This window comes from Lonchura striata, chromosome 8 (assembly GCF_046129695.1).
Source record: "Lonchura striata isolate bLonStr1 chromosome 8, bLonStr1.mat, whole genome shotgun sequence".
Taxonomy (NCBI): domain Eukaryota; kingdom Metazoa; phylum Chordata; class Aves; order Passeriformes; family Estrildidae; genus Lonchura; species Lonchura striata.
The window spans coordinates 17,361,281-17,383,278 of NC_134610.1; the positions used below are offsets into that span (position 1 = coordinate 17,361,281).

A 21,998-nucleotide genomic window follows, 5' to 3' on the forward strand; every position below is an offset into this window, starting at 1 on the left:
AGATCACAATATTCTGTGTAGCCTGTCAAGGTATATATTTAACATTTCATCAGCCATATGACCAGTTTGGGTATATATATCTGCTTTTTAGAGGTGGGTGGATAGTGAAACTGTTCTGAAAATTATTAAAGGAGTTAAAAGATTACAGAGTTTTACTTTCCTGTAAGTCATTTATTGAGACAAATAATGAACAACAGATATATATTTGGCCTTTTAACCACATTCTGTATTCCTTCAAATTGATGAATTTCAAGGAGATAAATCTGAACACTCTCTGAACACTAGTGATCAAAAGCAACAAAACAGTTTTTCTTAAACAACACAATAAAGAGACAAGTAATTTATATTTTATTAACTGGGACAATTACTGGGAGACAGTATTAAGTTATGGGCATTCAGGAATTCTCTATTTTCTTTAGATATAAAGCACAGATACTGACTATTCTAGTCTTCATGATGGAGTTCACAACTTTGCAGCTGTATATCAGTGGAAACCGGATGTCTAAGAAGCTTTTAAATAAATCAGTATTTAAACAAAATATAAAATCAGTTCCTGTTGTGTTTTTGCACATTGCAATTTTAAGGCCAGAAGTCCCCTCTATGAATTCATAAAAAATGTTAAGGGACAGATGTCAGACTTTTGCCCTACTGCTTTCTTTAATAAAAGTCTACTTCTGTGCCTCTAGGAAGACTTGTCTCTTTCTAATCATCAATGTCAGGACCCCAACTGAACCTGTCAGTACAAAAGAGTCCAGAAATTGCACTGTCCTGCTGAACAGACTGTAAAAAAGAAATAATGGAAAAAAGTAAGTTGAGATTATTCCAGAAGAGAGTGACATTAACACCTCTGGAAATTATAAGGAAAAAAAGATTTTAAAAAATTTATTGAGTAGAATGGAAATGTAAATATAATTTAGTCACAAATATCTGCACTGGAATATAACAATGTCAATTTATCAATCAGGGCTATCTGGCAGCTACACCCAGACTAATTCTCTGAGTAAAAGTCAATGTTATACAGAAACAAGCATCCAGAAGATGTTATGCTTCTTGGCATTACAGAAGGAGTTATGATTAGTGATGCCCCAGGTGAAAATCCAGGCAAAACAATCAGGGAATCTATTTATTCAGGACCATCACATGTGCTGCACTTCACCACAAGCTATATCTTAAGGCAATTTTCATCTCTATATAATGTCCTGAACCCTCCTATTAAATAGAAAAAACAATATTGGAAGGTTTCTTGCAGTAGAATATATAACCTAGATTTTTCTCTCCAAGTATAAAGCACTGTCCCACTGCATCTCCTCTTTCTATTAAAATGATTTTCTAAACTTTATTCTACTTTCTATTTCTAATTTATTCCACTAAAATATTTCTACTAAAGTATCTTAGTCCTCTTTAGATGTTTTTCAAAGTGCATAGCTTCCTCTAAACACAGTAAGCAACGACTCTTTTATTTACTTTATTAATCATTCCTCCTCTGACCTCTGAAGGTGGCTTTCCTTTTTCACTCTATTCAAGACCTGAATTTTACATCTCCAGGTTGTGGATATTAAAGAAGTTATACAGTTGTTGTCTTTGGAAAGAACTGGTTGCATTGTGTGATGCTTATATTTGATATATTACTGATACATGAGAGAGACTTCAGGCTGCATGATACAACAGGGAAGCTCACAGATATATTTTGAGTTGCACCATGAGGAGCCATGGTAGTGGAATTGTCAGATTTTAACACCAGGATCAAATTTCTCAGCAAAACTGAGGAAAGGGAGAAAGATAGAAAATAAGGACTACAAAGGGAGAGATGGATGGATATATATTTGAATTGTACAGTATGTGGCTTAGAGAAGCCTTTCATGTCATCAAGTGCTGCAATTCCAGAAAATACAGCATGTCATGTACTCCTTCACTACATTCTCAGGCTCTTTCTAGAAACACTTAGAATTCCTGCCCTAACTTCTTTAGTTGGAAGACTGTTTCAGAATGTCACCACTCTGACTAAGGGTGACCTTTAAACTTACCATGGCTGTTTTATACTCATTTGTTCTTTCACTGATATTGCCCCATAGATTAAATAGGTCATATTGCCCTCTGTGTATTTTTGATGTTTGTTGACAGATTTCCTTATCAGAGACTGTGCCAGAATGAGCATATTTTAACCAGCTCATTTAACATTTCCACCATATTGTATTCTCAACACTGTGCTCAAATCTTCCAAGCCGTCTTTTGTACTGTTTTGCAGATAGATACCTAATGGATCTATGGCTTAAGAAAATATTTACAAATAAAATTATAGTCAGACATGAAGCAGAATCTTCAAAGAGCTTACAAAATATATTGAAATCACTGGGAATAGGAACATAAACAGTACTAAAACTAGACACTTAAATCTTCTAAATGTCTATTTCTAATCTAATTAACGAGTCTCTAGTTAACTAGATCCTTGACCATTGCAACACTATAGACCTACATATATTTTGCCTCCTAGGAGTTTCAACCTGTACCTAATTCTAGCATTTAGGATTCAGCAGCAACTAAAAATATTGATAAGTGAATGTAATAAAAGAAAAAGCAGCAGCTGCAGGGAACTATTTCTAATTATAATGAATGATATGGCATCAAAGTTTGCTATGCAAATTGTGCTCTGCACAGTGGTTGAGATTGTTCTAGAAAAGGACATAAACCAATGTCAAATTAAATTGGAAGGCTTTTGTGAAGTGTAAAGATTTTATAGAGCATTTCAAATTTAATTTTAAATTTAGTAGGTATCAATTTTCATGGAAAGAATAGCTGATCCGTGCCATTGCCATTGGACTTTTAATGAAATCTAAATTATTTGGAGAATAAACATAAATTTAAAAAAAAATTTCTGCCCCCTCTTTTGCCCCAACAGCATCACTAGTACATAGAAGCTCAGCAACTTGGCACTAATTAGCCAGTCAGAATTTAAAAAAAAGAAAACCAAAAAAACAAAGGAAAAAAACCAAACCCAAAACCTACCTTGCTTCATGCTTATATAACTTATAAAAATTAGTCTTTTTATGTAACTTGACTTTTTGCCATATTATCTATGAAAAGATTTCTATATATAACTACTATGAATAATTTAAAACATATCAAAGTGGATCCAGAAGAGATTATATCTTTCAAAACTGACCACAGAAGGAAGGACAATGGTTGCAGATTCAAGCTAGCTATTAAAGACAAAATATATGAAAGATAAAAATCCAATTACTTTTTAGCCACTAACTGATCTCAAAATAGAAATGATACAACTTTTATCTCTATTTCTTTAGGAGAGTGTACAATACATCCCTTTTTATATCTGTCAAAGGGAGTAAGAACATGGACCCTGTCTGGCAAAGCACCAACGTAGAGAAGCTGCAGTCTGGTCAGCACCTGGGACATGATTTAGTCTTGGACTTGTCCATGCTGGGTTAATGGTTGGACTTGTTAGTCTTAAATTCTATCATTCTATGATTCTAAGTCCAAATCTACTCTTGGCAAGATCTTCCTGATGGAATATCTATCTGCATTCTACTACAAAGCACTTCTTACCTCTTTCAGTCTGTCTGGGCATTTAAGGGCCAACCCTCTGCTTACTAACCCTGTAAAAGTTATTTGGGATACTGTCATCTCTTGGTATTTTTTTCAATATGTTCTACATTCCTAGCTTGTCCCAGTCACTCTTCATATAAGATTGTAACATGAATGTAATAATATTGAAATTAGCTGAAAAGTTCCTTTGACTTCAGAGGGCACTGCATCTGTCTTAGAGCGAAGAAACACGCTATTTTAAATTTCAGTTTTGTTTCAATTATATGCCTTGTTCATAAGATATATGGTGCATCCAGTCCAAATGTATTTGCTTTTCATTCTGACAGCCTTATGGATGCACATATGTGGAAAAAGATACTCACAAGAAAGAGCATTATGAAAAGCCAAAGAACTTGAACAGAAATTATGAGATGTAATTATGATACAGTAGCACAATCACCTACCATTTGTTATCATGTTGTGCCTTACACTAATCAACAATTAATAATGCTGAGAAAAAAATGAAAATGAAACTAACGTTTATGAATGACAGGGAGCACTGAAATTCATGGTTTTATTTGGAATATATGGTGCATACTACATTTCTTTGCCATTAAAAAATAGGGAGCAGGAAAGTTTTGTTTGTTAGCAGTATCGTCTAATGTTGTAGATTACCTCATAAGCAAGCAACTGAATTGAAGGTGAATTACATAATGTTTTAAAGCCTTCAAATTATCCTGGAGATAGCCAAACAACTCATTAAAAGAGTAAGAATCTATTGAATAGACTGAAAAATACAATTGAAAATGAACTAAAGTGATGTGTATTACCTTACCTGTGTAACCTTCTCTGTTACATTGTGCGTTCGGTCCTTCACCTTAGGTGCAATAATTGCTTTCTCTGAAGAAGGAGGAGATGAAGATTTTTTTTCACTTTTGATATCTGAAAAGTTCAGTGTGAGTTGAGGAATTTTGTTGATCGTACTGTATTTGTTGAGATTTGAATCCGATGTGGATCCCAACAGACTTGACTTGATATGATTAAAAGGCCCTGAAAAATCAGAACACACATTTACTATCTGGGAAATAAATTATCATTAATAATTTATTAATGGTGGAATATGTTAAAAGGGTGATTAATAACTATTTTTCTATATACTACTTGTTAATAATAAAAACAATCTTTACTAAAAACATTTTTATAATAACTCTTTTGCTAATAAGATTGAAATCTTATATTGGCTATAAATATGACATTTCCCTTACATATAACCCTCAATATTTTTTATAAAGTTGATGGATTCCAAATTGCATAATGCATCTATCCTTACTTGTTTTCATGTTACTGGGAATGCTGGTGTGCTCTTATTATAGTTCTGGCTGAATTTATTATAAAGACTATATGCTCATTTGTTTATAAGGGTGGAAATACGACTTATGATTATGTAAGAGTGCCTGGAATTAGCAAAAGCTCTATTATCATGTCCCTACATTGCTCATGCTCACATGACAGTTCAAAGAAACTGGAAAACTGAGTAGACTCTCAAAATACGTTCCTTCAATTGCTAACAAAATACTGGACACTATAGGGATACTATATATACTTGTATAACCCATATAACTACAGGTAGAATATCAAAAGAGTATATATAAACTTCTTATACTATTCTAGTGTATCATTAAAAATAGAATTTACATACTTCATGAGGTACATATTCGTTATAATTATTCTTTTCCTTATTATACAGAGTTGTTTGAACAAGAAAGCAATATAAATTATCAGAATACTTGTTTTGTGCTGTCATCATAAGGTTCATCGGGAAGCCAAAATATTAATTGCAAGGAAAAGTTGCTTTTGAGAACAATATTGGAAAAAGAGCTATAAAGGTATTTAGACAGTGAGAACTAAATCCACTTAGGGATTTAAGAAAAAAATCCAGGTCTTGCAGTCAGTAGTAATGTACATAAAGTATGAGATTGAAGGATATCTCTTAGATCCACATGAGAACATTATTTAAGGTTGCCTTAATTCCATTAAGGGCAACAATGTGGTGCTTTTCTCTTTTTCTTATTTTTGATGTTTTCTTTTGTCTTCCTGAGAGGAAAACAAGAATGTTTATGTTGATTCAGGAATAGTCAATGGGATAGGATTAGGCCTGTGGGGTAAATTGCAAAGTCAACAGTGGAACAGTTGATTTTATTTACAATGTGAGAATGAATGAGATGCAACCAGCTGCTTGGGAATGGCTGTGGGGAAATGCTTTATGCTGTGTTAATATTTTTTTTTAGCAAAATTATGTAAGCGTGGGTTGATTTTCCATCACACCTGGCTTCAAATGCTTGTTGAAGAAGCAGACATTTAATTTTCTTTTGAAGTTTATAAGGGTCTCTACATGTTTTCTATCTCCTAAACTCATGATAATTGCTTGTTAATCTGGGCCATAGATAGAAAATCTCTATTACTCCATTTCAAATTTTGCCACTGTGCAGAAAGGAATTTAAGATGACAGGGGAGGGCGTGATGCTCTAGACTAAAAGTTTAGGTACAAAAAAGAATTTGTACCTGAGTTCTCTAATCATTAAACTGCTTAACAGTCCTTCTTTTTCTCCTAGTATTTTTCTTTGTGGAACAACTTCATTGGTATAGAGAAGAAAGCACTACCTTTCACCTGCAAGGAATGGTAAAAAAGCCTGCTACTAAGGGCACCACCAAGGGATTATGATACTATATTTAAATGCCTTTTTGCCCAGGGGGGACCTGAATCTATCTTTCGCATAATCTGTATGAGTCTACTAAAAATTAGCGCTCAGAATATATCAGGGCTCACAGTCTCCTCACAAATAAGTGAAGTGACTAATTTGCCTGGTGTGTGCTATTGGACATGTAGTCAGACTGCAGTTTTCCAGCCCTGCTTCCCTGTTAGTTTGAGCAATAATTTCTAAATATTGAATCAGTTTAGATGTAAGCAGGATATTCAAGTTGAAATAATTTGTCAGATCGACAAGATTCTTCGTACCTTAGGAATTCAAAGGTTAAGAGGAAACTAAGATAGATTAGGCAAAACTGTCATTTGATAGTAGGCAAGATTTTGTTTTATTAGTAACTTCATAGATACTTAAATTTGGTTTCTGGGATTTACATCTTTTATTGCTTCCATTCCAAAGGGGATTACTCTCTGTTTTGCTACCTAATACTCATGCCCTAGAGCATGATATTAGGCTTAAGCTCACTGCAGATGAGAATAGAATCTTGCTTTTTTTCCCCAACTTCTTTTGCTTTAGAAAGTGGTGAAAGGTATAATGCACCTCATTGACAATGGTAATTGATTGAAAGACAGTATTAGCTTAAGTACAGCCCAGGCTGGCAGAAATTGAGCTGATACTTGACAGCTCAGTGGATAATTGCTATACTGTTATAGCAGGAAGCAGGAAAAGGGGGCCATAACAAATCACAATCACAATTGATACTAATTGGCACCCTGATTGACAGTTTCAACAGAGAGGCAGAGAAATGAATAAGCAGGGAGAATGACTTGCTTCTGCCCAGCCTAAAAAGGAGAAGCAGGTTAAGTTTGAGCTCCCCATTTTGATGGTAGGATTTCATTATCCTTGCTTCACACTGCATTGAGAAATTATTTCACTCTCCTGAGCTGCCAATTCATAATCTTTCACCAGCAGTAAATACATTTATAAAAATTCTTGTACAGCACAGAAACTATATGTTTTTTCCCCAAGATTTTGCCAACATACACATGAAGCAAATGCAATGATTTTGTAGTCCACAAATTGTTTTACAGAACCTATATCATGCACTGCATGCAGTTTGGAGAGATTTTACCAGGTACACACACTTTTTGCATCATGCATGAAGTCACAAACCAGTTTTCCCACAGATACAAATATGGCAATTAAACGGAGCACTTTAGTAAGTGATCTTCAGAAATGGAGGAAATAATTTACAGATTATGTTCAAATTGCTTCTAAAATATGTAGCTCAATGCTGGTGAAAATAAAAAGTTTTGTAATTGAACTAAATATTATTTGAACATGAAATTGGCAATGAAGTTCATGCATGCACATTTTGATGCTACAGGAAGCTTGAAACCATACCCCCTGCCATCCAGGAACGTGAAACTAGTTTTAAAAAGACAAAAGAGGAATAAGTGAAGATACTTCCACAAGGGTCCTGATTATCAGTTATTTATTTTTGAGAGAGTTAACTGGAAATGAAGTACCTTGTAACAATGGATCATTTGCTAATGTCCTCATACAATCACACATCTTTTTACAGATAAAACTCCTGGTAGCTTCAACAGAAGTTTTGACTGGTTAAGGACAATAGCACTGAGTTAAGTAACTATGATACGCTCTACCTCCATCCCTTCCTTTTTTTAATTAACAGATAATTAAATCAAAAGGCTGTTTAACTATGCCTTCACTTTTCCCAGTGATTCGTAGTTAGTGCATTGAGACAAGAGTTACATGAATAACTACATGTTTAACAAATATAATTTATGCAATAGACCTAGCCCTAGAGGAGTCAACATGAGAATGTTGCATTTGGACATTTCATACAGCAGGCAAAGTAACATGCCAAAAAGTGTGGCTGATTGAAACACTGGAAGGTACAGTCTAGATGTATACTTTACCTTTGACATTGCGACCATTGTCTGGTTTTCAGCATAATAAAAGTGGAGAAGAAGACAAAAAAAAAAAAAAAGACAACTAAAATCTACATCAGAAAAAGTAGAAAATACAGCTTTAAAGTGTGCATGGTTTGAATTGAAATATTGTTGCACCTCCTTGACTGTATTATGAAGACTTTAAGTGAAGCTGAAGTCACTCTGACAACTGAGATAATGTGTATAAGTGTCTGGAATAGATCATCCGGCAGTAGGACTGGCTTTATCTAACTTGCCTTAATAGGAACATGATAAAATTCTTTCTACACAAGTCTGGCAGTGGGTTGCAGGAAAAAAATTATTTCTTCTTTGCAAAAGTGCCAAGAAGAAATAATTAGTCCCACATAACTGAGAGAAGTAGAGGCAGAAGTGCAGGGTGGCTGAATGGCACGTGGGGCTGCCCGGGAGGCCTGGCACAGACCCCCAGACCCCACACCTGCCTAGACTGATGTGAGGAAACACTTTTAACATGGCAGCAACCTAAGCAATGCCCTTCTGAGTAAGTGCTGGAGAAAAATACACCTTAAACCTTTCTTCACAAGGAAACATCGGCAAAGCTTTCTGTCCTCATAGGCTCACCTGGCCCTGAATCCTCTTGTGAAATCAAAACTTTTCAGGGAGAATATTATTAGTGCTGCTGTCATCACAGTTTTAAAGAAGCCACGCAGTGCAGAGGTGGGCGCCACGCCGGTTCATGTGATAATAATGTGATCCACAAGGCCCCATCCCCACCCTGCGGCCCTGAGGGTGTGAGGGGGCCTGGCAGGGAACCGGGCTTTGCTCCTGGTGCGAGCGCCTGCTGTGCCAAGGCTCCAGCCCTCAGGTGTGCTTTGGGCTCACACAGGCATTCACCTGCTTTGCCTGGGCTGACAGGCCCCCTCTGAGGCTGAGGCGTTTCTGATCTGGCCGTGCCACAGCAGCCCTGTGCCCGTGGAGGGCGTCAGCCCTGCCCTGACAGAGGCCGTGACCTCTGGGAGCATCGCGGACGGCGCCGGGCTTTGCCTCTCCTGCGGCCTCGCTGGCTTCCCCTCGTGCGCCGGGGAGCTCGGCACGTCCGGCTGGGCCCTCTGGAGCTGGGCTGTGGGAAGGTGCTTAGCTCTTCCCAGCCCAGTGCCTTCCTGGGGCATGCATCTGTAGCAGTACCAGAGATTAGGCTGAGTTGGGCTCGAAAGCCTGCTGCTCTTTCAGAAGGCTGCAGCGATCTCGCTGAGTCCACTTTGTGAGGACAATAACATTTCTGAACCTCTACCTGACTGCAGAATCTGGATTCTGGCTGGTGTTTCAGATGAGGCTGGCTTGGCTGCATTTTGGGTGGTGAGTGTAGGAAACAGTTCCTGCCCTGTTGCCTTTGTTGTCATATAAGCAAATTTATAATGGAATTTGATCCAGTACACTCAAATGAATTTAAAATGCTAAGCTGTCATTTTTACTGTAGTATCCTCTGGCATATAATGGGCACAGTGAAGATAATTTTAAAGCAATAGGCCACAAGGCTACATAATTTAACACATGAAATAATTTCTATTCTCAATTGCATTATTATAAAATTTGATCTGCAGGTAAATTACTGTAGTTAGTATTAGCTAAGTAATGTTATTCTCTTCTTTCAGAATTCTGCTTTACTGATTCAATTAATATTTTTTGAACTGGGAAGGGTAGGAACAAATTGAATCCTGACTTGCATTTTCAGATAGAGTAGTAGTTTTTGAATGATTTGACAAAACTCAAAACAAAAATGGAATGGGAAAGTATTTTAACCGTATTTTTCCTTTGGTAGGAGTTTAGCCATTTGGGACTGTAGTTCACTTTTACTTGTTGTACTTAGGGTTTTGCATTCTCCCTGCTCAGAAACGGCAAGCCTGGAGCAGATGATTGAAGCTGAATCTTGGTAGCCTAACTTGCATGGATAATTTTATAGCAATAATAGGGTTTTATTGCTCACCATCCAGCTAGGCAATTAGGACTTGCTGGATAAATTTAAATATCTTTTCAGCATAATGTGTCCAATTCAAATGTGATTGTAAGCAGATGGTATCAAGGATGGTTACTAACTTTAATGCCTTTCTGAGAGCCATCCTCTCTTCTGCTGAGTTTTTCTAGAATGACAATGTCTGACATAAATTAGGGCCTGGTTCTCTACTATTTTGTAGTTTATGCAAAGTGAAAACAGAGTGACAGTGTTTTGTCTATTTACACTGTAAATGGTCACATCCCAGGAGAAGCCTTAGGAATTCAAGAGATTATTGACTCCTCATAGTAGAAATTATTCTCCTTAGTAGTTAACATTTGAAAAAACTTTTTCCATAAAGTGGAGATAGAAATTTTTGCTCCTCTATTCAGCAAGTATAAAATTATGTGGTAATTTATGCATCAGCTTTCTACCACTGTAATCAAAGACACTTAATATTCAAACTGATTCTTACACATTTTCATAGATATATAACTGGATGAAGAATGACCATTTGGGAACTACTACAATGAAAAATGAATATACTGGTGCAAGGAGAAAATCATACTTAAATGAAGTTCACACTAAGCATTTCACTAAGTATTTCACTATTCGTTACACAATACATGTCAATGGAATTGCTGAGGATTGTTCCTTCAGCATGAGAGAAAAAACATGTCTCAGGGTTGGATCAGTGAATGTAAAATCTGCACATTACAGATTTAAGAGAAATAAACTTATCAGTTTCTGAAGTAGCATTTCATACAATCAAAGACAATCTAATATATGTAAGTATAGGAGAGAATGGTACATGCTATTATAACTTGATCACCTGAATTTTTTTTTCCCCTAAACCCCAATATTAGCTTTAGGAATGCTGGACCCAATATTTGCTATACCCTGATAGAGAAGATCAACACCATGATTCCATTAGTCTCCTTGGAAATTAAAAACAATATTTAGTGTACATAAGCCCAGCATATTTGGGGCCCTTAATATTTTCAATGCACCATTGAGTCATTAAATTTAGCTTTGTTTGCAAAGTGATGATTATTATGATGAAATATTGAAAAAATTCATTTTTTAGTACATCAGAGAATAGTGATTGACTTTCTACCATACCTTCACTTGCATGACGATCCCTAAAAATGTTCTTGGGATGGACATTAAAGCCTTCTATGTCATGTACTGAAGAGGCTCTCCGTATACTACAAATACTTTCCTTTGATCTGGAATGGGTTAGTGGATTGCTTGTCTGTATCATGTCAGGATAAAGTCTGTCCCACTGCTGCTTGGGTGATGAGTGGTCAAGAGGTCCAGATATATTAACCAAAGGTGAACATTTACTGTGTTGGATCAGTGCTTTTGTATCATCCACTTCTGAAGGACTACAGCTTTCTTTTGTAGGTGATTTAAAGTGCTTCATTGCCACTGAGTCATCGCTGTGCTTAGATGAATCGATTATGACTGCATCAGGGTCTTCCTGGGGCAAGGACTGCTTTCGGTATGTCAGAAGTCTCAGTCCGGGTAGCCGGAACCCAAAAAGTCTGCCTACATGTAAAAACACAGAAACAGAAGAAAATATTACACATTAGTGTCTGGTCATTGAAATCAGTTTTTTTTTTTTCATTACAGTGAATGATAGTAGCTATTCCTAATAAACTAAAATGTCTAGTAATGGGATGTGTAAATATACAAATATAACTCCAAGTTTGTTGTAGTTGGGGTGTTAAAAGATTTCATAATCCAGTCAGACCTGAGTTTTTTAGCTTAGAATAGGAATAAAAACATTTATTCTACAGCCTATTTTAAAAGCTATGAGGTTCAGATGATCCTTTCTAAATTAAAAATCTATGTATCTATAAAAGCCTGCCAGAATATGTCTAACGTTTTGCTTGGTAGTTGTTATCCTGAAATAGATATTTGTGGATTCTAATAGTAGTGGAACTCCATGTGCTTATAAATGTGCTGCTGATATATGCATTTATTTGCTGCAGGTTAAACAAAAAGATACCAGGGCTAATTTCTTAGGAGAGAGAAATAAGCTGTATATCAGTTTTGCTAAAATCCTCTCCAATACTTACATCTGATGATTAGATGAAACAATTTTAACAAGTTTGAAATGAAAAGTAAAGGAGCAAACAATGAAAAAGAGCAACACAGCTTTCAAGCCTCGGTTGCACCTATAAAATGAAATTATTTTTTACATTTACATGGGATGGGCTGAGTTGGGCTTGGTGTGTTGAATGGCAGGGGAGACTATCCTGATTATGTGGAAAAGTAACACTTTGTGTAATGGTAAGAAATATCAGTAGCTGAGAGGAAGAGTATAATATGGTGCAAAGAAAGAAACTATAGAGGAAGAATTTAGTGCAAACTTTAGAGCAAAATTTACAGAATACCCTTCTAAAAAGCCAAACCTAAATAACAAATCTTGTAAGGTTTTGTGTTATACAACTCACAGATGGAGGCACAGGGACTTCAGATATACAAAAACATATTAAACAGTTTAGAAAAAGCAATGCTAAAGAAAGTTTAACAAAATAAAATAATTTAAAAAGTTGAAATGATCAGGTGCCATTGTATAAACAGTTTAACTTATTTAATAACTTTTTGTATCTCATTGCTTTGCTACATAAGTGTTTTCAACAATGAATCATTAGTGAAATGATTTCTTGGAGAATATTTCAAAGTATATTCTTATTATCTCTTTTTGGGATAAGAAGTTCTGTTTGGGATAAGGTAATTTTTTTTCAATCAGTTTAAATTTCCAGCATTTGTAGCTACCTAACATTTATTAATATTTAACACAGCAATCTATCATTTGATACTGATATATTTGGAAATAGTCTTTCTTCTATGCCTATGGCAGACAGTAATTGGAGAACAATAGATGACCCAGCTTTATAATTTAATATTTTTAAATGGATGTCCTATGTATTTAGTATTGACTATCAAATATGTATTTTGAATTCTAAATGAATAATAGTGAGAATACCATGCTCAGGGAAACCTGCCTAAGAGCTAAAGCTGCAGTACTAGATGACACCAAAGGTCCATCTAGCACACTGTTCACACTGTTAGACCTTGGTATTTTCCAGTGGTGGATACATGAAGAAAGAAATTAAGAGTCACTGCATTGTGTTATTTCTCCAGATAAATTTACTCAGTTTCTTGCTATCTGAATTTCAGAAACTTCCTGAGATAGACTGTTTGTTCCAACCACAAACAATGTTTGATGTACCTTTCTTCTATGAATTTGTCTCAGTGTTTTTAAGAAATGGTTGTAGTTTGATCTGCAAAGCATTCTATACAAAAAGAATTCCATAATTTTAGCATATGTTTGTGAAAAATACTTCGTCTTACTTGTTATACACTTGTTGCCTTTGGGAGGGTTCTACTTCCTATAAAAAATAGCTAATAATACTCCCTTTTTATAGTCTTAATATATTTACAGTTTTTCATACATCTGCTGAATTGCTCTCTTTATACTTGTTCTGCAGGCTGAAGATTGCTTTTGTAACTGTATTGTGTACCTCTGAACATCCTTCTCATTCTTCTCAGTTACTTTTTATTTCTAATGTAATCCTTTTTGACAACAGCCTGAGCTACTCCCAGATTTAGGGATCAATGCTGTGATATAATGGCTTTTTTCTTTGACCTTTGCTTGCTTCCTTTATAATTACCAATATTTAATTAGATTTATTTTCCTAACTGTGCTAACTTAAGATATATTGGCAACAGCTACGGTATTTTGTTGTTGATTGGTAATAGATAATTTATTCTCTAATATTGTGTCTAAAAAAAAAAAGCTTTTGCTGTTTTATCACTTGGCCACTCAGCATCTTTGTATAAGTCTTTGAATCTCATGTAATAGTCTGAATAATTTTTTTCCATTCTCACCTCATTGTTAGAACCTTTTTTATCCAAGTAATTGAAAATGTACTATAAAATAGAAAACCTGTAAGACTATTGATAACATACAAGTGTTTAGAAATCTGGTGATTTATTTCCACCTTTTTTCTCTACTTTAAAATATAAATCCATGTAATAATATTACTTTTTTGTCCTTGTCAATTTTAGAAAAAGTTTGTTGAATTCCAAATATTTAGCATTGAATTTATCACTCCAAGCATATACACACAACAGTAAAACAGAAAGAAATCTCTGTTACATAAACCAGAGTCATGCATCTTTAAAACAGCAGTTAAAAGTGCCAAATTTCAGTCTAAACAGTGATATTCAGCAGACTGCTCCATGGGAGTGTGTAGATTTCTTCTAAATAAGCTTGAAAACTACAACTGCTCAGAGTTGAAATTAGTGAAGAACGTAAAAAAAAATTATTATTTTTAAATGCATGTAGAATTGAGCTATAAAGCAGCTTATAAATCAATTTTGAAAGCTTATTGCATCCAAAGTGAAAAAATACTATAATTCTCTTTTTTATCAATTACGCTGAAGTTCTTAAAAACACCATTCATAAGGATTTCTGGCATTAGACACTATTCAAGGCTTTTTGCTGGCACTCTATTTTAGTCATATTCATGGTGCTGCAGATGGTCTTTTCTGCCTCACCACGTTAATATGACCACGTTATACTGCATTACTGATTTAGCTGTCTGACTGCAGTTCAGCTGGAAAGAATACTCAGTGAGAATTTTGCTTCTTGTTAAGACTTTTGGGCATGAAATAGAAAACTTAGATGAGCAGCCTTTTGCTTTTCATCTATACAATGTAATAAATAGTCTCAAACTCTATTTCCAGCTTTTTAATTTGAATATTCCTAAGAGAAGGAGTACTGTTATTCTTCAGTGAACTGGTAATGAGCTACATGGTGTGTTGAACATTCATCTCTCTCCTGTAACTGAAGTTTTCAGGGGGGCCATTCAGAATTTGTATAGTTTACTGATCTGAGCTGAGCAAGAAGTGTAATAACACAATTTGTCACAAAGGAAAATTCATTCAGGCCTCAGGCCTATTGTCCAAGTACAGACCAAAAGTGCCAGTGGAAGCTTTCCTGGCATCCTGCTTATGGGGTGAAATCTTTTGTTTTGTAATGGACAACCCCTACTTTGTGTAAGTATGATGTCAGAGCAGATGGATCTGGCTTACAATTCCCAAACAATTTTCAGATGCAACTGGCTATTTACTATGAATTCAGAGATAATGTTACATTAAAATCCTTATGCTTATTAAAGACTAGATTGCCAAATTCTTATTAATGCTGAGTCAGAGATTTGTATGATTGTGTCTTCCTAAGAGTAATTGAGGAAAGCAGTTGAGTCTGAGTCACATTTCCTGACTTACTCCACCTCCTCCTTTCAAACTTCACTTTACTGAATAAATAATTTGTAAATGAGTTAATCTGTTGGTTGCACTTATTCTCTGTGCCATCTCAGCTGTTAAAGTTTTTAAATAGTAGAACTCAGTCCAAAAATATATCACTGTAGATGATTTACAACCCTTCTAAACTGTTTGCAGATAGAATTGTGTCCAAAGTCAAACTCAAATTGACTTTTCTTGTGTTCCTGAAGCCTTTTTTAATTCTGTCTCATATTTTGGGAGATCAAAGGAGAAGACTTAGAATTAATGGAAAGAAAATGTTTAGATTAATAGTTTTGGGGAAAAATCCTATCTTGATAAGAAAAATTAATATTCTTGTTTTTCCATATGTATTGCAAAAAGAAGCGCTAACATTAATAGAAAATTGCTATTCTTAGACACTGAATACAACCATATGGAATTTTGTGTCCAGGAAAAAAAAAGAAAGAGTGTAAATTAGTTCCCAAAAGACTGTATCAACAGCTACAGTCATGGCTGCAAATTTTCTACCCCATCAATACAAAATGGGGTATTCCAGAAAAAATATCTGAACAAAGGTTTATTTCATAACCCAATACATTTGCATGGCTAGTGATTCTTGTGTCTGTTCTGTGCAAACATTTTATAAAAAGGAAGGGAAATTATATTTGGTCTGATCATTCCCTTGATATAATGAAGGCCATCCCCAAATTTCTAGTGATGAAAATGTATATTTACATACAAGACACAGTGGCTAAATCAGAGAAATGCCTGCAACTGAGAGAGTTTTACCTTTACAAATTCTTTAGTGGTCTCTGGGTAGTGGGAGATGCTGTGTTATCTCCCAAAGTTTGTTTAGCTGATGTCAATGGGATTCCTGCAATACTATCCCAAGCACTGCAGAAGGGGAATCCTAAGAGATGGCAGCTGAAAAGTTGTGACGGCTCCTCAAAAAAATTGCTCAGCCAGCTTTTGTAGCACCACTGGTAGTATTGATATTTTCATGCTGATGCAAAGCAGTTAGCCAAACCCCAGAATGTGAAAGCAAAAGGAAAAATACAAGCTGGTCTCAGGCTCCCTAGTTGGCAGCTTGATTTAGTCTATTTGTCTCAACCTTCTCTAGATTTAGACTTTCCAAAATCAAATCATAAGAGCTCAAATGTAAAAAAGTTTGCAGGAGGTTGTCTACGTGAGGTGTAGAAACTGTCAGAACTGTTTCCTGGTGTGATGTATCACTTCTCCTAGGCTGAGAGCTCAATCAAAGTGAACTGCTCATGTTTCTGTACAACCTGTTGTCTGTGATAGGGTTTTGAAGAAAATCAGGTCTTGGATAGTTTTACTATGGTGTATGACTGGTCTGGCTATAATATGAAATATATGTTACTTTTTCAACATATAAGATTAAAGAATAAAACATACATATCCACAATTACCAACCTATTATAAACAGAATTCCTTGACAAGGGCAGGGAAGATAGTCAATTATGACCCTCCAGAGCATGGGCTAATTCCATAATACCTTTGTTCTGAAACCTTCCCAAACGAATAAGTGAAATTACTCTCACAATAGTAGCACAAGTCAGACCTTTGCTGAAATATTTTCTTATAATTGAATGTCACAGAATTCTGGGATTTAGATGATCAGATTTATGTGACAGTTAGTTATTGAATTGCTGCTCAAGGGCTTAGGAATACCATCTAGGAACTCATGCAACAGTGTAAAGGAAACAATTGCTTTTGAGAAGTGGAATCCCTAAACACTGACAGTCTAAAATAGCGGCAAATACTTTAATCTACTCTATGCAAACTCTGTGGCAGGTGATGATGCCTTGTTTTCTGTCTGGGCACAGCAGGCCTTGGGACAAAGAATTACAGAAAGAGACAATTATTGTTTTTTCAGTGCTTTACCCTAAGAAGTATTGAAGCATACTTAAGTGGATAATTTTCTTGCTCTGCTCATTAAATAATTTATTTTCAGGAGGAAAAAAGCAAGGCATATACAATTATTAACATTAGAAGCTAGAACTCATAATTCTCAGACACTGAATACCCTTCTTTTTTTATCCTCTGGTATGGTGTCCTTTAATTTTGGCACTTGTTTTAGTTTTCTGTAAAATTTAAGGCTGTGTGTGTCTTGTACCAGTATAAGAAACCAGCAATCTTCTTTATGTTCTCTTGTGAGGGAGAAAGATTTAACTCTGATATCTGCACATAGGACTCTGTCAGACTATGAAAGGAAGGGAATGAAGTCTCTGATGCTTGTGGGGCTCTGTTGTGTGTGGTTGATGAGTTAATTCAGTCAGAACAATGTAAACAGGGTCTCCCTCAAAAGACATAATCCTGATATTCTTGAATATTAATATGAATTGGTACATTAACATGTTTTTTTTCCACTTGTTGATAGAAATGTCATTTTACTATATCTTATTCATTACACTTACAGGAGTTGAAGTGCTTTTGTAAAAAGGCGATATGAAAAAAAATTTTTGTCCTCTCAGAGATGTTACTTCTTGCATTTTTATTTCTTGAATATGATTAGAAGTATGAAAGAAAAAGAAAGAAGTAAACAACTGCAATGAACTAAAACAGCAAGTATCACAGAAAATATTATATCTAAATTATTTGTTACCTAGCACAATATTTAGCTGTCTTGGTATGACTATGGTGGGTTTTTTGGCAGCTGGGAAAAAAATTTATTCTATCTATTAGATCAAGCTCTCTAGGAGTTCTCAGCCCTTCATCACCTTGGCTGCCAGGCTGCCAGGATAAAAAATATTGCTTTCCTCTGAGACAGGAAGCCTGAAGATGTTTTCTGTTTTAACACTGAATTCATATACCACTATCCATTTCTGCAATGTGTTTTGTCTCATATATTGATTGAAGTTTTTTTATGCTCTGCATACTCCTACTTCCAGTAATAATAAGATGAGAAGTATCGTTAAATTTGGATTTTATATGTCATATAATTATACTAAATTTAATAGTTTACCTGTTATATCTATATTTTTGCAGAAATAAATATTCAGACCGTGAGAGCAAGAGCCATATTATGACTTGCACTCTCCTAGAAATATATAAAATGTAATGAGATCTTGAAATAATATAGCTGGAACAAAGCAATAAAAGGACTTTTGTAGATAGAATTTTAGAAGGTAGATTTACCTGAAGAAGAGCCACTTGAAATGTTGTTACCATCTGAAATACAATTAAACTAAATTTACATAAAGCTTTTGCTTGAAACAGATTCAAAAAAATAAACAGACGATTAAAAAAAGAAGGCAGAATATCAAATTTCCACACATTTTAGAAGCAAATTCAGGTAGCTTAAATTCAAATATAATATATGTAATATGCAGAAGAATTATTCTGAAAGTCCATTGGCTTTTTATTTGGAAAATTTAAGAAGTATTCAATTAAGAAATATTTAATAATTACTAGATCAATATATGTTTCCAATTACCAAGTTTTGAAGTTGGCTAAGGTTCCAGACAGAAAACTAAAGTAGATGTACACAGACCAACACGCTATTTCTCATTAAATTTAACTTCTAATTAATGATAAATTTTTTGCTAGACAATGACAATTTTATTTGGATGAAACTTACTGGAAAGTTGAAGAATTCATAATTTTCATCAGAAGAATAGACTTTGTCCAGAATATGAGCTTAGTTTCATATTCCTGATAGGCTTCACTTATTTAATCTCTTCATGGCAAGAGCTCTTCAGATTGCCAATTGCTCTCAGGTTTTTGAAATGCTCAACTTGCCTGGATGCTTAAAACAGTCAATAATGATAGGATTCTATTCTTGAGAAGTAAGACATGATGGAGGTAAACTCCCTTATTTTTATCTATTGATCTATTTTGTTTTCTTATCTTAAAGCAAGCCTTTTCATCTTGAAGATTATAAATAAAAAACCATATTTCTTGTAAACATCCATCTAAAAGCTTCTCAAATCCATTGGAAATCTTTCCTGCTTTCTAGTAGAGTAATTTTTGTCTAAGCTTGAGATACCCTGATAGTTCTGACTTTTTTCCTCTAAGATCAAAATCTATAATTCAATTTGGCAAGTGCACAGATGTGTTAAGTTCTCTGTGCTAATTCATATTATGAATAATAGAGATATGTCTCTTCCTTCCATCAGAGAATGAAGTTAAACTCACTACCTTTATACTTTCCTGAGGGTATGCTTTATAATGTGGTATGACTTCAGAAAATCATTATCCTAGCCTTCAAGTTACCTCACAGTATCCCCCCTGTTTTAAATATCCTGAAAGGAACAGATAGATAGAAGGCCTGTTAAAAATTAATAAAAATATATCACTGAAATACCTGTGTGGTATGCATAAGTTGCTTCCACTGAAAGCTACTGAAAGATGTGTCACTCTCTCCTTTTAATTTTCAATCTATTTCAGCAGAGATTGCTTTTTTTAAACTGAGTGTTTGTACAAGACATAGCAAAATAGCTCTGTGCTCATAGCTGGGTGAGGCTGTAATTTAAATAGCTAATTACAGTTCATGTAATCCAGGGAGGCTTCCTTTCTGAGCTGAGCCTCAACAGCAGCCATCATGAGGAAACAGAAGTAGAGCTACCCAACTTGTATTTCTCTATAGAAGAAGACTAAGAAAAGCTATTTATCTCAGTGACTGTTCTATTAATTTAGGCAGTTAGGTGTTTGTGGAGCACTGAAGGTGGTAATAGCAGAGGTTCTTCTGTCTTTTACCGGTGATTGGTGTTTGGCCATATTCCTTTGCTAAGAGTTCAGCACTGTTTCAGTTTGCCTAATATTTACTGTAATTTACCTTGGAGACAAATGCACGTAATTGACACTGGGGTTTTCAGGACTATGCTGCTGGTTGACTAGATAGAAACCTTTGTCCTCCTGAACACAATTTTTCTTGAATAGCCCTCACTGAATATGTATTTGCTTCCAGTGGTGCAGCTAAAAATAAGATCCTGGACAAATTTCTCATTACATTTTGGGCAAAGTCAGGGGCTTACTCTTACTTATATGTGCCATATTCTATGAGGTAAAACTGCATGCATTAAACAGTATGCAGTATTTCATTGTAGTCCTAATATTTCTAGGACTAAAAAGATATGCTTGCCTTTCACTATACTGCTATACTTATATAACAAAGTGCTTTGCACAGAGGGAAGCAGACACTGTGCTTTTTAGTTAACTCTTTGACAGGAAGGAAAGGCCTGATTTAAATTGCACTTCTGCTTGTTTACAACATCAGTGTATAGAGTGTTCTCTGCTTCTCAGATGTAACTCCATTGCTGGGGCCAGGAAACAGGAAAATTTGCTGAAGAGTAAGCACCTTGAAGAAGTTACTTCAAAGGTTTTCTGATTATGGTTTTGGCTGTTTTAAAAATATTATTAGCTTCCCCATTTTATTTGAACCTTATCCAAAGAAGGTTATATTCCATTTATTGGATATATAACAGATTCTCTAATTTCCTTCACAGAAAAAAATACGAGAAATTATTCTAGAGTGTCTTTATTAGGCTTATAGATTTTGAAATGATAAAATGATAAGACAATCCTGAAATATCTCTCTTTGGCAGAATGCAATTACATGCTTAATCAAATAACTGTTTGGGCTTTCTCCCATGGGGAAATAAACATGATGTTTGGGAACTAATATTTAGCTTATAGGTTAGTACTTCTAGCTAGTCAAATTGTTTTGAAATTAAAGAAATAAAACTTGTGATAAAGTCACCTCATGTGACTAGTTATTTTAGCCTACTGATTAATAGATGTTGTAATCTAGACAGGTCTGGATTAAATATTAGAAAAAGCATTATAGGTCAGTAAAAAGGTAGAATGCTCTAGGTGAGGCAGAAAATGAAGACAACTCAGAATTAATTTCTGAAAGGCTTTCACTCATTGTAATCCCACAAATGGTCTTTTTTGAGTAGAAAAATTGTAGCTACATTCTTCATATTGAATTCAGGATCCCCAAACTATGGGTTTGAGGAGTACAAGAAGTATTTCACAGCTTTGAGGAATAGAATCAGATGCCATGAGCAAATAGTAATTTACGCCACTACTTCTGTAAATTGCCATAAAAACTCCTCATAAAATAATGGAGTGGATGAGCATGCCACAGTGGAATGTTTGAGAGGTTTGAGAATAAAATTCAACACTAAGGGTCCCTTTCCTCAACCATTCATATAAAAGACATATTTACACCTAGAAGTTATAGATTAACACTTTATAATAAGGATTTTAATTAAGTTTGTACAACACACTGAATGGGAACTAATATGTTATTTTGGTTAAAAACTGTTACTAGTAGATAAATTTAAATTATAATTTGCTAGTGTTCAAAGAAGTTTTTTGCTAAGGTAGTATAAAATCACATCTCTTCTTTGTTCATTGTAGAAGATCTACCCTATATTTCTATATTTCTTGCTAAATATACATTCTTTATGCATTATTTCAGTTTGAGTTCAAAATTTTATACAGCTTTGCAAATGGTTACATTCATGAAAAATTTATGAACGACATTTTTAGGAATAA

At 34.8% G+C, this 21,998-nt stretch overlaps 1 protein-coding gene across 4 annotated transcripts in view; it reads right to left on the bottom strand.

Annotated features, from left to right (window-relative positions):
- The window catches only part of KCNH7 (potassium voltage-gated channel subfamily H member 7), a 210,072-nt gene that overhangs the window by 58,903 nt on the left and 129,171 nt on the right, over positions 1 to 21,998 (bottom strand). Inside the window, exons 4-7 of one of the 4 annotated variants that reach the window (XM_021528561.3) lie at positions 11,292 to 11,720; positions 8,189 to 8,209; positions 7,650 to 7,673; positions 4,376 to 4,590 (exon numbers count right to left, since the gene is read on the bottom strand). In XM_021528561.3, the coding sequence (XP_021384236.1) occupies positions 4,376 to 4,590; positions 7,650 to 7,673; positions 8,189 to 8,209; positions 11,292 to 11,720 (689 nt within the window). The remainder of the gene's footprint in view (positions 1 to 4,375; positions 4,591 to 7,649; positions 7,674 to 8,188; positions 8,210 to 11,291; positions 11,721 to 21,998) is intronic. The other 3 variants (XM_077784997.1, XM_077784998.1, XM_077784999.1) reach the window with 3 other exon arrangements.